The 13,407-nt window shown below is 41.2% G+C and overlaps 1 protein-coding gene across 2 annotated transcripts; it reads right to left on the reverse strand.

The window, feature by feature from the left end:
* Positions 1–707: 707 nt before the first annotated feature.
* si:ch211-221n20.8 (multiple epidermal growth factor-like domains protein 6) lies at positions 708–12,955 on the reverse strand. 2 transcript variants are annotated; one of them, XM_026343091.2, is made up of 23 exons: positions 12,661–12,955; positions 12,067–12,190; positions 11,905–11,977; positions 11,642–11,815; positions 11,097–11,222; positions 10,802–10,943; positions 10,405–10,530; positions 10,042–10,074; positions 9,536–9,658; positions 9,209–9,331; positions 8,909–9,031; positions 8,313–8,435; positions 7,902–8,024; positions 7,168–7,293; positions 6,889–7,017; positions 6,660–6,752; positions 5,935–6,030; positions 5,531–5,626; positions 5,223–5,318; positions 4,033–4,134; positions 3,838–3,943; positions 3,579–3,695; positions 708–3,400 (listed from the first exon to the last, which is right to left on the reverse strand). In XM_026343091.2, the coding sequence occupies exons 6-23, from the start codon at positions 10,827–10,829 to the stop codon at positions 3,325–3,327; spliced, it is 1,839 nt and encodes a 612-aa protein (XP_026198876.1). In that variant the 5' UTR covers positions 10,830–10,943; positions 11,097–11,222; positions 11,642–11,815; positions 11,905–11,977; positions 12,067–12,190; positions 12,661–12,955; the 3' UTR covers positions 708–3,324. The 2 variants fall into 2 exon arrangements, with proteins under 2 accessions (XP_026198876.1, XP_026198885.1); XM_026343100.2 differs by lacking the exon at positions 10,042–10,074.
* Positions 12,956–13,407: the final 452 nt, after the last annotated feature.

The following is a 13,407-nucleotide window of genomic DNA, read 5'->3' on the forward strand; positions in this document are numbered from 1 at the left end:
TTGCCTGTCTGGTTCTTTAGATCAGCTAACTCAATATATCTGTAAACCTGCCTCTACACCCTTTTTGGACTGTGTGCACCCCCTTGTTTTTAGACAATTTTATATTTACGGAACCGTTGACCCAGCACATTGTGTCCATGACCCTGTGTTTTTTCACTAGTGGGCAACACTGTCTCTCTCGACTATGACAAATGATGAAGATATGACAAAGGTAGGGTTTAGATAAGGAATTTACCATTAGAAATCATTTATAATATTATTTTATATATTATCATATATCATCTTACTAGATTGTTGCAGATGCATCCATGTATAGGCTAAGTAGTATTTATTTACTACTATGACGTAGTAGCACCGAAATGTAACAAGTATACCTGGCAGGTTTACAACAACAATTTCTCCAAAGACATCAATCAAGAATGCCATTGTATTATTATTTATATTGTAAATAGCTAGACTAATAATATAAAGTGGAAATACTAAGTAGACCTTGTCTATAGCAGGACTTGACTACGCAACATAACTGCACACCTAAAGTTTGCCAAAGAGCACATTGACACTCCACAGCCGCAAAATGTTTTGTGGCCTGATGAAACTATTTGGAAAGAACACACAGCACTGATTCTGGCATAAAAAGGGCACTACGTCATCCCAACTGTAAAGTATGGTGGAGGAAACATCATGATTTGGGCCTGTTTTGCTGAATCAGAGCCTGGCCAGCTTGCAGTGATTGGGCGGAAGATAGATTCCCAGGTGTATCCAAGTGTACACAAACAGTTGTCTGTGTGACTGACAAACCTTTTAATCCCCACCTCATCATCGACAAGCTGACTCCAACATTATCTACTCCCTTTTTTTTGGTCATCACTTGAAGTACGGTGCTGACAAGTTTGTGAAGCTGATGAAACCCTCTTCAAATGGAGCTAAATTGAAGCCTCCATTTGGGCCCAGTCACTGTATTTTAAAGCCATTAATGAAAATGTCATACTCTGTGGTGCTCTAGTGCAAGCCATTCATACAGTAGATTCACAGTCATTCATCGATCCGTCGACAACTGTAAGTATTGATTTTGTGAATTGACGTTCACTCTGCTAATAATATTCCCTCTCTTTTCATTTGTATTGGCAGCTGTACAACACATTTCCCAGGCTGATGAGGCAATCACCGGGGCCACACCACACTCTTCAAAAGATTTTTGGTGAGACATTAGAGTTTTTGAAAACAGAAATCAATAAGCACAAAGAAGAATGGGACCCCTCTGAGTTTCTTGAAAGAGTTTGAAAGTGGACTACAAGGAAAGTAAATAGGCATCTACTTGAGAATCAGTGTGTTGATTACTTTTTCCATCAAATACTTGATATGAATATTTGTTGCTTTTCTGTCGTATGTGGCTGATAGTTATATATCAGATAGACAGATTTTCATTTAAAATTAACATCAAATTTAAGTTGGAGCTCATGCTGAAACCCCATTTTGGGATTACGCTCTCACCCCTACTACTGAAATCTGTGCCACCTGGTGTGAAGTGTGACGATCTTCCTCAAACGTACACTTTCCAGGTTCTTACACTAATTATTATCATGAAGATCTTAACTTAATTAAAGATGAATTAAGTGAAGTGCCATGGTTCTGTTTGCAGTCTGCATATCTTAAAGCTGCAATAATAACTAAGTCGGCCACTTGGGGACAGAAGACATCCACAACAACTGGGCCACATTTTTCTGTCCAAGCCCAACCCTGAGAGTGTGGCGGTGGAATCGAAAGCAAATCCGATGCAGCTTAGTTGAACAGTGTTTCTTCTGAAAGAAAAAAAACATAGTACAAGTACTTTAACAGGTCCCTGCTTTTGCCACTAGCAACTTTATTGCCACTTACAATACAAAAAGTGACATTAAGTAGTTTGTGATCCATTAAAACAATTATAGAAGTTGAACATCAGCATGTCCATTAACTATCAGTTTAAGTAATAGTAAAAACATCAATGATTTTATGTAAATGTTTTTGTTTGCGGAGGGCAATTTGTACTTTCTTGATGTTTGTCAGAATGTTCTTATTAACATCAATGAACGTGTTTATTTTAGACTAGCAAAAGATGATGATGATGCTGTCAAGAAAATGTGTTAGTTCTGCCATATGTTCGGTGTAAAAATCAGATACTGTTCATCACTGAGAGGTGCCATTAATGCCATGTTGTCTGCATACTTCAACATTTCTATTACTGCACATTCACTGATTCAAATTTAACATCATTTAACATTTACAGTATAATGAAATGCTGTCTGGAGAGTTTCTAAATTTAAGACAAGACTATAAACCCTTTCACCCTGATTCTCTGGGGTCGGTTATAATATAAAGAAGTCCTTTATACACAATAATATGAAAAGTCCATAAAACAAATCTCTTGGTTTGTCTAAATGTTTAGTCTGTTTAAACTCTTCGACTGTCCATTATCCATGCATCTGCTGAAAATGCATGAAGTTTACTGGTAAATGTGTCAGAGTCAAAGCATCGAATGCAGACCTTCATGCCTGATCTAGGGGAGACAAAGGGAGAGTTTTCATTAGTGAATAAAACCATGTTTGTATATTAAACCCTGAAGAAGTACATCTGTCATGTTTACATCTGAATGTAAAGAATTCATACATGACTTGTGGAGACTCTTTACCTGTACAGTATATTGCAAATTAACATTTTACATGAACCTGCCAGTTGTCTGCTGGAAAAGAGAGTTGATACCAGTACAGTGAAAGGAACATGATCATCATACGCTGCAGCAGTGTCAGTTCAAACTAAAACAAATTAATAAAAGTAGACAAAATACTGCCACGTGTGAACTGTTTAGTGGCACGCAACATAATTCTAGTCTACCCTCAAAAACAAGAGTGCTTGTGTGGCATTTTATGTTTATTTGGAGTAACTATGATGTTTCACTGACAGTGATATTTGATTAGACATTGACAAGAGATGAATGTAAAAATGATTTTCAATACTGACACTGTTTGGTAAAAGGACTAAGACTACTTTAAGCTGCCATATACATCTTATATACTAAAGGACATTTTCATGAACTGTAAACAATATTTTATATATTTTATGACTGAAATAAATTGTCAAAGTACAGCACAGGCCAAATAAAAACTCATTATGGTGCAATCACACCCCTTTTATTTCCATCTTCATGTTTGACATAAGGGTGGCACTGTCCTCAAAGAAGCACCTTAGCAATGATTCAGTTTATGTAATTTAACATTTTACAGATTGTCTCATTTTACTTTTGTTTGTGATGTTTCCTAATGAAAAAGAGGTTCCAGACAGTCTTGCTTATCAGGCCCTTCTCTCCGGACACTGGATTTTGTAGCCCACTCTGTAGGCTTGCAGGTACACACGTGCCTGGTTTATCCTGGAAACACAACCACCCAGCAGAAAAAAGCCTTGTCAAAGTGTTTCTACTGACACTGTGATCTAATTGAACCTTTTTAACGTGTGAGAATTATGATCCAGAAATATTACTGTAACACACATATTGCATTTACTTGTTTGGATTTAGATCTAATGAACATAGTAAGAATACTGACAACCTGTATTTAGTGCAAAGCTGAACTCCGAGGGGTCCACAGCGGTCGACATAACTCTCTCTAAATGCCTTTCTCACTGCTCGAGCCATACTGACCACCGTGGTGACCACAGGGCACGTCCTAGAAAACAATCAAACACATACACAAGAATCAGACACAGTATTTTACATTTACATCATTACACAACAGCTATGAATCTGTATTTAATTCAAGTTTGCAATGCCAGTATTTTCCTTCGTCTTCTGTACTCAGACAAACTTACAGTTTTTCACAGCGCAGGCCAGCAGTGCCCTCTGGACAGGTACAGGTGTTGTGAGGACTGCAGGTGGCTCCGTGTTGGCAGGGTGGAACACAGGGGGTGGTCACCGCTGCAGACACAGCACACAGCAAGAGTCTTAGTCCAAAGTGACGGCACGCACAGAGATGTTCACTCACACACACAGACACACAGACTAACCTGTTTCACATAGATTTCCAGTAAATCCTTTGACACAGCGGCACCTGTTGAGACCCACACACACTCCACCGTTCAGACATGGTTTCTGACACTGAACAGGCTCTGAGAGAGACAGAGAAGAGTAACCTCAACTAATTTTGGCATCATTTGCAAAGCATCTTTTACTGTGCTGTATTTCAGGAGGGAAAGCTGGGTGGATATTACTTGGCTTGGCACTTTAGTATGACTTAGTATGACTTAGTATGAAAAGCATAGACATGGACCAGAAGAGATATTTGACTAACTGAAAAGAATAAAGCATGCCGCCCTGCACATGTTTGTAGATAACATGAACTTGGGCATAACTTAATAGCGTAGTTTAATTGTTGTTTGTCTTTCTCCCTTTTTAAGTCTTAAAAAAAACTGTGTATTAACTGAATAATTTGGTATTGAATTTTCACTACACTGTAAACAGTAGTGTTCATCATTTATTACATATAATACATTTCTTATATGAATATAATCTTATAAAGCTTTTAAATCCAGCAAAAGATCAATACACATAAACCTCAGCTCTGGACTGTGCATACTCTAAATTAGCACTAAAAAAACTGCTGTTTAAAAAAAAAAAAAGTTTTAAAACATCCATCACCACGAGGTCAACTAAAAGATGACTACTTCAAAATAAAGTTCACTTTCATAAAAGCCTACAAAAACAGGAACGTTTCACATCTGGAACAAGATATTTTCTGGCAATTTACGTTGAAACCCACATAAATTATTAGTAAATTATCTTCTTTATTGTTTTATCTCCAATAGTGGTTCTTCATAATAACAGCTGTGGGCACATCAACCGAGGGAATATATTTCCAACATATGTCTTCACAGCATTCTAAGAAAAAAAAAAACAATTAGAAAAAAAAATAGAATATCTAATAATCTAGTTGTGGAAATAATTATTTTTTCTCATCCAGTGCTAATCCCCTGTCAATCTTGTGCTAATCCTCTTGGCTGGGTGTCAATGCCCAGATTGGAATCACTGCCTTAGTGGATGATTGTCATGTACATTTTAACCATGTGACTGTTTTTACTTCTTTAGTTTTCCATCTGCAAGCCAAGAACAAATTTCGGCACCTTTTCACAGTGAAACATGTATAAGATGCTTAGTCAAACTTTGTATCAATGAGCAGGGACAAATGATGTAATCTCACCTATCTGGCAGCGTGCTCCTTGCCATCCACCAACACATGTACATTTGTTGACATCCACGCATCTTCCTCCATTTTGACAGGCAGGAGTGCACAAAGCTACAAAACACATTCAGAGGCAGAGTCAGGACAATCACGCTTGGAAGTACGTCTCCGGGTTTTTAGATTGCCCAGTTGCTTTTTCTGTTTGCATTGCTGCAAACAAGCCCAGAGGCAGGGAAGTAGACACGACAGCCATGTGCCTATCCCCCAGAACACGCTGCATGAACATTTTAACAGATGCAAGGTGTGTTGGTGGCTTTGTTACTCACGCAAGAGGCACTGGGACCCCGCGTAATCAGAGGGACACTGGCAGGTATCAGGCCCCACACAGCGACCACCGTTAGCACAGGGCAACTCACACACAGCTGAGACAAAGGAAAAGAGAGATGAAAAAAGTAAAAGTTAAATGGAGATGAAAATAGTTAAAGAAAATTCAAAGTGAGACAAGGTTTATCACAGAAACAGATTCTCATTATGAAGACAGTAAACTAAATTAGATAGATTCATGGCATAAGGACAATGTAAACCACAAAGCACCTCAGCTGAGGTATGAGTTGGTGAACATACAATAGGACCCCTAGCACAGTCTGCTTGGTATCCGTAATATAACAAATACACCCCTGTGTAGACACTGGGGCAGTCTTCATTAACCTTTATGAGACAGGTGATTTACCTGTGTGGCAGCCAGCTCCGGTCCAGCCAGGAGGACATAAACACTTGTTCCAGCGCATACACGTCCCTCCATGGGCACAGGGTGGGGAGCACAAGGCTGAAATCACACACCAACATGTCCTTGATTCAATATCATTCATCCTTTTCTCAGAAGAATGTTTTGTTATGCATTCACACCAATATACTGACACCCAGTCAGGGTCCTATAATCACCATCTTCATCTTTCAGTTTCAATATGACACTCAACAACGCAAATGAAACACATGCAGACACAAATGAAATCTGTGGGTTTTATTTTGCAATGAAACAAACACTGGTACATGGCTTCCCTAAATCTTTCACAACTCATACTTTGTCTGCATATTTTTATACTCTGTCAATATTTACTATGTGAATATCACGTTTAATACTAAATCAGTAGATTAGGATCTCGTCTTTTTGCTCATTGCATACCAGAGTGTACAACTGAAATCTCTCTGCACCCGATAACAGATAAGCTAGAGTTTCTTAACTGTTACTAATAGCCTTGCCTTGTCTTGATTTTTCTCTGGGCCATGATAATATTTCCATCCCTCCATCCTGTGATGATGCTTCTGATATACGATAATACTTAAAGCAGCAATGGCTCTAATGCTGTGCAGTTACACTGCAGAGAAGTATTAATTAGTTCTTTGTTTGGTTAATGACAAATATAACCATGAAAATAACAGCTCATTCATTTGTACCTGAGCAGCCAAGACCGGGGTAGCCCGGAGGACAGTCACAGCTGTTTGGGGCCACACACACACCATAGTTCTGACACGGGGGCTCGCAAACAGCTGGAAAGGCAGAAAAGTTAATAAACCAAATTCTTATATTTTAACCCTTCAAGAAAAACCCAATGAAGCAGGTCTGTTGTCTAATACTGTGGTTTGAGATTTACGAGCTATGTAAAATGTATTTTATTTCACTCACGCTGGCATTTGGTGAGGTCATCTGTTCGAACCTGATACCCCTCCCTGCAGGTGCAGTTAAACCCACCAGGATGGTTTAAACAGAGCTGCTCACAGCCTCCATTTGTGAAGTCCCCACACTCATTTTCATCTCATGACAAAAAGAAGGAGAGATAAGTTAAACAACATGAAAAACACAAATGAAAGGTCTAAATAAACTTAAACTTAAACGACAGGTCAACATTTCTGCCCACAGCGTCCCCAGAACAAATGAAGAAAGGTGTCGGCAGCGTCGACTCACCCACGCATCTCCTCAGGTCCTCGCCCAGTTTCCAACCTGTTCGGCAGCTACACTGGACGTGGCCCTCAGCCCTCATGATGCACGTGTGATCACAGCCACCATTTCTCAGCTTACAAGATGAAACATCTGTTGAAATAAGAGGGAAATTATTTCAACACGACATTTCTACAAATGCAAACCTGAAAAGATTTATTAGAATAATCTGTTAGAATCCAACTGGACTGGTTTTAAGTGCGTAATCAAACCCACCAGTACTGTTCTTCAGGACTGATGAAGCCTTCTTGATAAAAGCTAAAACGTCTTCAAGAACTCGAAGACGTTATTTTTGGAAATAACCGCGACCTGGATTCTAACAGATTATTCTAATAATGCTAATAATTAGTTGCAGTAGTTGTCAGAGCTTTCAAACTTTAAAAATGAAAGAATAGACTATAGTGTGATGATTAGTAGAAACACTTTGTTACTACTGCTAAAACTACTGCTCTAAGTGTTAGATAAAAATATTTTCATGAAATAATATTTCAGTATACAGCACAGTAAATGTTAAAAAATGCGTCAACCGATCTTTGTCAAATTAATTATGCCAGTTAAGCTACGGTGAGATGATCAATAAGAGGACAGAAAAAAAAAACATCCGAATTTATATTTAGATAATAGAATATTTATTTATATAGATTATAGATATTTTTTTTACTGAAATAATGTAATATTGATTTATGCAGTGAGTGACATACTGCTACAGGTGAGGTTGTCTGTGTTTAACAGCAGAGGGGGAGGGCAGTGGCAAGTGTGTCCTCCTGGAGAGTTGGTGCAGGTGTGGGAGCAGCCACCGTTCTGCAGTTTACATTCATCAATGTCTAAGAGGACACACACACACACACACACACACACACAAGGTAAACATCTTCATGGACATAGTTATCTCTCCTGTAAAATGGATTCCTAACCGAGTGTGGCTTTGTCCTCTCACCAATCTGCCAACATATGCCCTCGGTACACACTCTTACACTGTATGTCTGTGCAGAAGTGATGTGCATATCACACGGTCACGACAGAATTTGCTTCTTCTCCATGCTGGTAAATTGCTGATGCTCATAAATGACTGAAAATGAGTGGTTAAACAGCAGCGAGAATGAGTGACTGACCCACGCAGGTGTGACCATCAATGTGCAGCTGGTAGCCTGGCCTGCACGAGCACTGGAAAGATCCCAGAGTGTTGACGCAAATGTGGTCACAGGTCCCATTTGGTTCCAAGCACTCATCCACATCTGAGGGATCACAGACATTTATAGTTGCCGCTTTATGTCACAAAAAACATGGCTACTTTCAGATTTCAGTCAAGCACTGTTTTCAATTTTAGCACTTAGTTCCAGCTGTTTGGGGGGGGGGGGGGGGGGGGGGGGGGGGGCAGGTGAGTGGGGTTTCCATAGAGGACAGCTTGTTTGGATTAAGAGGCGAATATCAGCACTAGCTTTGGAAGATGACATCCATCTGCCGCCCTGGATTAATAGTTGCAGTTTGACTTTGAACTCCCCATTTTTGGGAAAACTGGGGAATAAGGCTCATTTAGTAAGTAGCAACACAGCCTGCTAATGTTTTCAGAGGCTGGAAAAGCAATTTAAATGAGGTACAATGTCTGGGCTATATAGTACGACATACGGGATTCTGTGACTGTTTTGTAGTTTAAAACCCTTTTAGTATAATGACCCAGGATAAACTACATTGACACTCTACTCCCAACCTGTGCAGTTGTGTCCATCCTGGTCCAGCTGGTATCCTGAGGCACACTGGCAGCTGTACCCTCCCGGTTCGTTGGTGCAGTTGTGTTGACAGTGACCGTTGTTCACAGCACACTCATCGACGTCTGCAAAGAAGGACAATTCCTGAAGGACGGGTGCGTGGCGTCAGCTGCTTTGACATGCACAGTGCTATTTGCATGACACAGTATCACAGGCACACACTTGGTGATACTGAGCACCACTAATGAATAGGACATATACAGAAAACACACACACAGATAAACACACTCCTGCTTTCCCACCAAAACAAGAGTGTCCATCTCCATTGAAGCCCTGGTAGCACTGGCAGAAATATGAGCCAATGATGTTGCCACAGCGAGCGTTGGTGTCACACCTGTGTCCGCCTGATGCACACTCATTCTCATCTGCAAACAAGGAGCATAGGGTGATTTGGAAAAAAACAGATCCTGAACCTAGTTAATTTCTACTCATTAAACTTTATTTTGCCACTCCGGATAATGTGAATGGAAGACTTAACAACAAGCACCGAAACACACATGCACAGGGAAGCTGACCTTGTCTACATGGGAGAGTTTTCCCATGCAGGGACTTCTGCACTAATTGCTTACCTTCGCAGTGTGTGCCGTTTCCCCGGTAACCTGGTCGACAAACACACTTGTAGCTCCCAAGGGTGTTTTCACACACACCCTGACCGTCACACGCTGCAGGACTCTCCAAACATTCATCCACATCTGGGACAGAGAGCGAAGGCGGTAAGTGTAATACATGACTCATTCTTTGACCTATCGCTCTGTGATAATTAGCAATCAAGCACTTGATTGCCGTTGTCGTCTGTGCAATGCATCCTCTAATTTGATTACTAGCAACAGAGTGACCAAATCATTTCCATCTCACTAACCCCCATTAGGTTTTTATTAGTCATTCAAATGTTGTACCTAAAACACTATCACAAAGTGCTGCATGAGTGGACGGTTCGTCCCACTTGACAGTTCCTTTATTTTCTGAGCAATTTTTTAAGAAAATGTTAATTGTGTCAAACTTTGTAAAATACGGCTCAAAACATATCAGATTAGGAACTTGTGAGTGTGTGTTAAACATGGGAAGCATTTCATACCTTGACACACGGTGTAGTCTGGACATACAGGACCTGTAGAGGACCAGAAGTGCAGAAGAGTTGCAGCCAAAACAGAAAATGTAAAAAAAAAAAAAAACGCACGTGAATAGAGTGGTGAGAAGATTTCAGAGCATAAGAGAGGAAATTAGTCATTAAAGTTGAGGTGAAAGAGTGGCGAGGAAGCAAAGCCGAAGCAGAGCAGGCCAGAAGCAAAGCAGCAGATTAAAGTGCAAAGCCTTCCTTCCTGTCAGCACAAGTTATTAACTGCGAGGCAGCTCGAGATGAATAAGAAAACTCTGAACACCAGATCAAATTTGGACATGAGTCTTACCCAGCTGTGACAAAGCTTAATGACAGACTTACCAACACAGGCCGGTGCCTCTGCTCTGAAGCCCTGCTGGCACTGGCATACAAAGCTGCCAGGAGTGTTCACACACACATTACCAAGTTCGCGGCGACACTGCTCCTCAAAGCTGCACTCATCCACATCTAAAGAGGAGAGAAGCCAAGGATTGCTAATAGAAATACATCATTTAACGATCTTACATATATATTCTTCAGCACAGGTGACAGAGATACACTCATCAAGATCACCCGTTAGACTTCTCCCAGTAGTTTGTAGTGTCTTGATCATTGTTTAGTCATAATATGATTTTGTTATATAGTGTAAACTACATGACATGTTTCTGAACATATATCTGTGTCTGTCATTATACATCCACACGCCACATTAATACACATCGGACATCATCAGCCTCACCTACGCAGCTTTGTCCATTTAGTGCCATTACGTATCCCAGAGGGCACGAGCAGGTGAAGGAGCCAGGCGTGTTTTTGCATTCAACATTTCCCCTGACAGGCCTGCAGGCCCGTCACTGCAGCCAGAGCACACTCGTCTACATCTGTAAAACCCATATGATAGACATACAATAACCGACCATACAACATACTACTGAATCCTACTGAATGGTACCAAAAATTATTTCTCAGTCTCTCCTTGCAACATGCTCTCGCACACTGCGCATCCTTTCTGCCTCATACAGGTGCTGACGGACCTTGGCACCCTCCAGCACCCATCAGGTAACCACGGAGACAGCTACATAAGTAAGAGCCGTGGGTATTAGTGCAGCTGGCATAGAGACCGCATGGTCCTGGCTCCTCTCCCCCACATTCATCAATATCTGTCAAGTACACACAGGATAATATGCTGTATCTAACTGAGGTCGCTGTATGGAAACAAATTGCAGCATGTGGTTTACTTTAGGATGATGTTCAATATAACAGTCTAGTATTAAATGCATCATTTTTGCAAAGAATGTATATTTCAGTTCGGGAATTGGTTGCACATTTCTCATGGTCTGTGCAGCTGCTTCTCCAAATTAAGACCACATTTCCCATAAACACCATTACACAAAGTAAACATTTTACTTTCCAGCAGAGGATAAACATCAATTTTTCCTTTGCCCATTTTCTCTCAATCTTATTTAGTGTGTGCAAAACATGTAACAGGAAAATCAAACATTCAATTAAATGCTGTAATGATTTTATGAATGTGAACTTTAATACATTGGTTTCTGCTGCTGATTCGGACCCTCCTCACCTTTACACTCTGCAGCTCCCTCCAGAATGAAGCCCACAGGGCAGGTACAGTTGTCGCCATCCTTCACCATGGTGGGTGGACAGACACAGTCTGTGCTGCTCTCCAGCATCACCTGGTTTTCTGGACACTGAGGACGAAGAGTGGTTTCGAGAGAAAGAGTGGTAGTCGAGGGAGCTGCAAATGTGGGAGAAGAAAAGGGTCATTTTAGGAGAAGCTGATTACAAGTCAAAGGAAATAACAGAACAAGTTAACAAAAGTCTCACATGTAGTAGGTAGGTGGCTTGGTGTAGGTTCACTGAGATTTCCAATGGTATTCTCAATCACCTCATTCTCATTCTACACCAGAAAAGAAACAAGTTCAATCCAAATCAGTGAAACCAAAGAGGAGCTGATTTAGAAAACGGAGGGTCTGCTTCGTCACTGACTTGGCTCCTGATGAACTCTGTGTATTTCTGTACTTCATTTTCCTCAGGGCTGCTGGGAGGTTGGGCTGCTGACAAAACTATCATCAGGGCTGACAGGAAGCTCCGGAGGAGAGTCATCACCTTACTGAGCCATCATGGAGCCACAGGAAATCCCATTCGAGGCATTGCATAAAATGGTAGAAGTAGAGGACAAATGTTACTGTTGAGGAGGGTATTTGTGTGTGTGTGTGTGTGTGTGTGTGTGTGTGTGTGTGTGTGTGTGTGTGTGCAGCAGTAATGCAGTGCATGTCCAGGCAGGCAAAACAACAGAGGCTTGAGAACAGCCTGTGATTAACTTCTCAAGCCTCTGGGCTTTCTGCACGGAACAAAGAAACTCAGAGCAGCTGGAGCTGCTACAAAACTTTACATTTCTCTTATATTTCTCTAAACGCTGCGTGTTTTGAAAACTTACAACTCGGCTGGGCTGTTTTATGGAAAACGTTTGCGACAAGAAACTCAAAAGAGAAACAACAGAGGCTGCGGTGGGAGCACAGTACAGTCAGATGATGCGCTCCTCAAGCGAAGGAAGCAACAGAGTGGCTTTAGTTGACTTACCCGAGTTAGATTTACACGCACTTGAGAACAGTTTTGAGCCACCAGCAGGTTGACAGAGGCGAACAGATATCCAGATGTGACACAACGCGCTTGCAGTGTTTTCCAGATGCGGACTCATGCAGCCGCGCGCATCTGTAGCGCCAAAGGGGGGCTGTGTGCGCTGCAGCCGTGACTCCACATCCTGTTCGGGAACTCTGCACTTCCCATTCCACAAATCCCGAAAGAGCAGCCACATCAGACAGGCCCGCAGGCTGCTGGAGCAGCCTGGAGCCCGGGCACGGAGGTCACAGTGATGATCAGGAGGAGAGTTCAGAAGAAGAGGAAGAAGAAGAAGAAGAAGTGTAAAGCTGGAGTCCATTTGGTCACAGCACCAAACACCAGAGACTAGTCCTTCAGAGGCCACAACCATGGGAACAATAATATAAGCAAACTACATTTGAGGTTTGAAATAGCAGTGATGTCTGGGACCACTGCTGAGTTTCCAATTAAGTGGACATTTGCTCTACTTTGCTCTGTGATTGGAGACAAAGTTAAGAGACACTTTACGAGCCATGGTGCTCACTTGATGGCTGTGTTAGACACTTTGATAGAGTCTAATGGAAAACCCCGGCTCAATTCTCTTTCTATTAGAGAGAAAGCTGCTTATTACATCCGGCCAAATGGTAAAATATAATAATAAACACTAAAGAAAATAAAGAAATAAGTATCTGGCACTGATTGCAGAGTGGGCAGACCAAGTCACCAACT

The sequence above is a fragment of the Anabas testudineus genome, chromosome 4 (assembly GCF_900324465.2).
Source record: "Anabas testudineus chromosome 4, fAnaTes1.2, whole genome shotgun sequence".
Classification (NCBI taxonomy): domain Eukaryota; kingdom Metazoa; phylum Chordata; class Actinopteri; order Anabantiformes; family Anabantidae; genus Anabas; species Anabas testudineus.

Bases quoted from the DNA above. Each gene is read 5' to 3' on its own strand.
- si:ch211-221n20.8 (XM_026343091.2), bottom strand. From the start codon at position 10,829: ATGGCACTAAATGGACAAAGCTGCGTAG. The intron at 10,531-10,801 runs GTGAGGCTGATG...TCTCCTCTTTAG, and splicing joins AAATGGACAAAGCTGCGTAG to ATGTGGATGAGTGCAGCTTT. The intron at 7,018-7,167 runs GTGAGTCGACGC...TTTTGTCATGAG, and splicing joins GGACCTGAGGAGATGCGTGG to ATGAAAATGAGTGTGGGGAC.